This window comes from Cariama cristata, unplaced genomic scaffold, assembly GCF_000690535.1.
Source record: "Cariama cristata isolate BGI_N322 unplaced genomic scaffold, ASM69053v1 scaffold44137, whole genome shotgun sequence".
Lineage (NCBI taxonomy): Eukaryota > Metazoa > Chordata > Aves > Cariamiformes > Cariamidae > Cariama > Cariama cristata.
In genome coordinates this window covers 11,542-15,229 of record NW_009626764.1, presented here as the reverse complement: position 1 = coordinate 15,229, position 3,688 = coordinate 11,542, and the positions used below count along the sequence as shown (strand labels likewise).

The following is a 3,688-nucleotide window of genomic DNA, read 5'->3' as shown; positions in this document are numbered from 1 at the left end:
AAAATTAACACATTCATGAGAGTTGGATCAAATGACTGAAGACAGTTAAATGGGCAGCAAAACAGAAAGATGGGCAGGAACCAAAATGCAAAGGGTAATTTTACTTAAAAGACCAACTTTTTTATTGTACGTTGGAGTAGAGTCTTTCCCCTGTGCCATCTCGTTGAAAGTTTATAAATTACAATTCCCAATAAGTATTAAGAGTTCATTTCAAGACAAAAGGAATAAAAGTGTTGCAGTTCTAACTTTCACCATGAATAAAAGTTACCATGATGCTCCTACGATACTCGTTCCGTACAGGAAAGGCCACAGTCCTCCTGTACTTCAAGTAACAGACCCGGGTGGAGAAAGGGCCACCCCTCACTACTGCAGGATCCAGGTGCAGCATTAACAGTCCGGAGCGCGCTGGCAGGCTTGTCACACAGACACAGTGCCTCAGCAACGAGGCTATAACACGGCTGGAATCTCTGACGAGACAGTGTCCAAAGGCTGCCAATGACAGTCCATCAAGGCATCATAGAGCTCTTCACTCTGTTCCATAAACTGTTTATTTGCTTCATGGACGTCTAACTGAGGCGTTGGATCTAAAGGAGGAAAAGACAGACAGACAAATAGGTCGCACGCCAAATGTGTTAGGAAAAAAAAACACCCACCCCATAAACATGTTAGTTTTATTAAAACTAACGTGGGGGGAGTCACAAAACATTCCCAGCACTTGCCCAATCGTGAACCTGACTAGATTAGCCCTAGTAAACCTTTCTGCAATGGGATAAGAAATAACTATATCCAAATACGTCCCTCTTTCCAGTGGTGATTGCCCCCATAGCAGAGTCAACAGAGAGAACGCATACCTGCACCTCGCAGCCCAGTGTAGCCACTTAAACTGCCAAAGAAGGTGGGTTGGCACTAAGGCACCGGACTGCAAAGTGGAGGAGCGGAGGCGCAGGCACACGTTCCGTTCTGCTCCCTCCACTACTGGGTCAGAGTGGATGGCGGGGGACGGTAGCGTCTTACGCTGCTGCAACAAGAGTCACCAGAGCTCATCTGCCAAAGCCTCAAACATCTCAAAGCATTTCACAGTTAGTAACCAAAGAAGTGCCAGCGACACCCAGTGAATTACGTATGACTATGTCTCCTATTTTACAGTTGGAACAAATGTTGGTAAAGCATTTTGGAGCAGGAGAGCAACCCAGAGGGTACAATTCTGCTGCTACCAATGCACACTTAACATTTCACAATAACCAACTCATCGTATTTCCCAAACCACTTGTAGGATGTAAAGCTCACCTAACAACACCCACGATCTAAAGCTCGGGTTATCAGAGTAGCACAATCACATAGGTTAGTAAGCGACTATAAGAGTGCAGAGCAACTAGCTAACTGAATGGAAAAACTACAAAACACATAAGCAATAAAATGCTTGTAAACATGTTTGGCTTTAGTTACGTCATGTTGTAACACATCACAGGAGAACAGAATAAAGAAAAAGGAATGATACACTGGCAATACATTATTTCAGTTTCCTGAATTTCAACATATTAATTTAATCAATGAGAAAAAGACACCCCAGTACTATAGTACTGGTGTGTTAGTTTCAGAGAAAGGAAAGCTCTCCTGTAATGCTTTTAAAAGCCATTAAGGGCTTTCTCATTGACACCATTACTGATACCTACGGATCCTATAAAGGATCCAGCTGCTTTCCACTGTTACCATGTAATTTTAGGGTTTTTTTAAAAGAGAAGGATAAGACACACTACATAGTGCATATTCCACTCAAGACAGAAATTTGGAAGCGCTAGTATGCTAGATTTTTTTCTTGTATCAATAAATGAAAACTGCTCATATGTGTATCTAAAACTCCAATATGGTTTAGTGGCCCATTTCAAGCAACGACAGCTAAAGCAAATATTTTATCAGTCTGCGAACTGATACTATTTCTTTTTTCAATTAAAAGGACAGTGAAGTGTCTTGGGCTCTAAATTCCAAGACTTTACAGAAAAACAGAATATCTACATTGTTTTTGTAGCATACCAGAAAAAAGTACTAAAAAAATGACAAAAGTTTGAGTACTATAGAAGATTAAAATCTCAACACTAGTGAAGTCAATTAGTTTCAGTCCTCACAAGGTTCAGACTAGGAACAGTAATTGTAAAATAAGGATACAATCGTGCGAGGTGACAGCGACCCACAAATTTTCTCAGACTTCAGATTTACCCAAAGATAAAAGTATACTATACATTGAAATTAAGGGCCAATTTGAGAAAGACTATCTCTAATCAGTGCAGAACGAACAGACAACTTCAACATAGAATTCGAGAAACGTACCTTCCAATGCATCCTCGCCAACTTCTTCATATGTCTGCAAGGAAAAACAAAACCCTTAGGACAGCCGAACTTCTATTTTCTTTTACGAACATCACCTGTTGATTACTACTGTCATACACTGACTTTTATATCTGAGTGATTACAACAGAATCCTTCACACATAAGCCCTGTGTTCCACTCCCAACAGACTCCATGGGGGAGATCCCACACTGAACTTCTCACAGAGGCAGCAGTTCTTGAAATTCCTGTGGTAAAGTTGGGTGGCTGTCCTGGTCTGTCCTATCCTCTAAAACAAGGCTTATGAAGGATTCCAGAAGGCAGTTTTAGCACTGCCTGTCCGACTGCTCTTACCAAGAGAACCCTTGTACCATGACAAACGTATTAAGAGATCTTTTGTGTCCTCCAGACCTTTTTACCCCTCCAGTCCCAGCAATATCTCCCACATAAGGCAACAGTACACACCAGGCTCTGCTAAACAGTCTTGCTTCCTCATCAAGTAGCTATATTAAGACCCCAGAACTTGAAGATAAAACGTGCCCATCGCTGTTTCGTAAGCTACGTCGTGTTTCTGTGCTGACAGATGATTGAAGAGCGAGTCTGTCGCGCTGTCCTACCTGCATTGTGCTCTGCGTGTATCCGTACTGGGGATAGCTGTAGCTGTAACTGCCCGTGTTCTGGTCATAGCCCCACTGGGCATAGTAGTTGTGATATTGTTGGTAATATTGGTTATAATTATAGTTGTACATCTGATTGTACTCCATTGGTTTCACACGATTACTTAAAAAAATAAAGCAGGAATAAGTTGCAAATAATGCAGAACAATTATGCAAAAAAGCAGTGAAATAGCTTAAGATACAACATGGTACATAGACAAGGCTTAGTCTAACATGCAAATTTCAGTCTTTAAAATGTCTTCACTATTTACTGCAGCAGTATTTATCATTTGCATACATTTGCAGAAAGAAAGAACTGGTTTACATTTAACGCCCTTTCCTGTATTCATATTCATCTTCATTAATAAACATTGCTTTCATTCTTTATGAATTAATTTAGTATCACTTCCTGGCTTTGGGAAGGCAAGAGTTCAGGACTATGAGCACCAGTTTAGAATAATCCTGAACCATGATCCAGATTCTTGGGTCCCTTTTTCCTTCTGATAAATAGGATGAAGTTAAGTACTCTGCAGCTTCCTGAGTCTTGCTTTACATGAAGAGTTAATGACTTAAAGTCTTGCAAAAGAACTGGGGTTTTCTTTAGTAAAAACGGAGAAAAACCTCTCCCTTCTGCCACTATTGTACAGAAGCCTAAGCAAAGACTCGTCCCCATTCCCACTGAACTGGGTGGTCTTCAATGCACATAGTCG

The 3,688-nt window shown here is 40.9% G+C and overlaps 1 protein-coding gene across 1 annotated transcript in view; it reads right to left on the bottom strand.

The window, feature by feature from the left end:
• Window positions 1-447: 447 nt before the first annotated feature.
• The window catches only part of TRNAU1AP (tRNA selenocysteine 1 associated protein 1), an 11,952-nt gene continuing 8,711 nt past the window's right edge, over window positions 448-3,688 (bottom strand). Inside the window, exons 6-8 of the mRNA XM_009704144.1 lie at window positions 2,940-3,102; window positions 2,326-2,359; window positions 448-584 (exon numbers count right to left, since the gene is read on the bottom strand). Of these exons, the coding sequence (XP_009702446.1) occupies window positions 448-584; window positions 2,326-2,359; window positions 2,940-3,102 (334 nt within the window). The remainder of the gene's footprint in view (window positions 585-2,325; window positions 2,360-2,939; window positions 3,103-3,688) is intronic.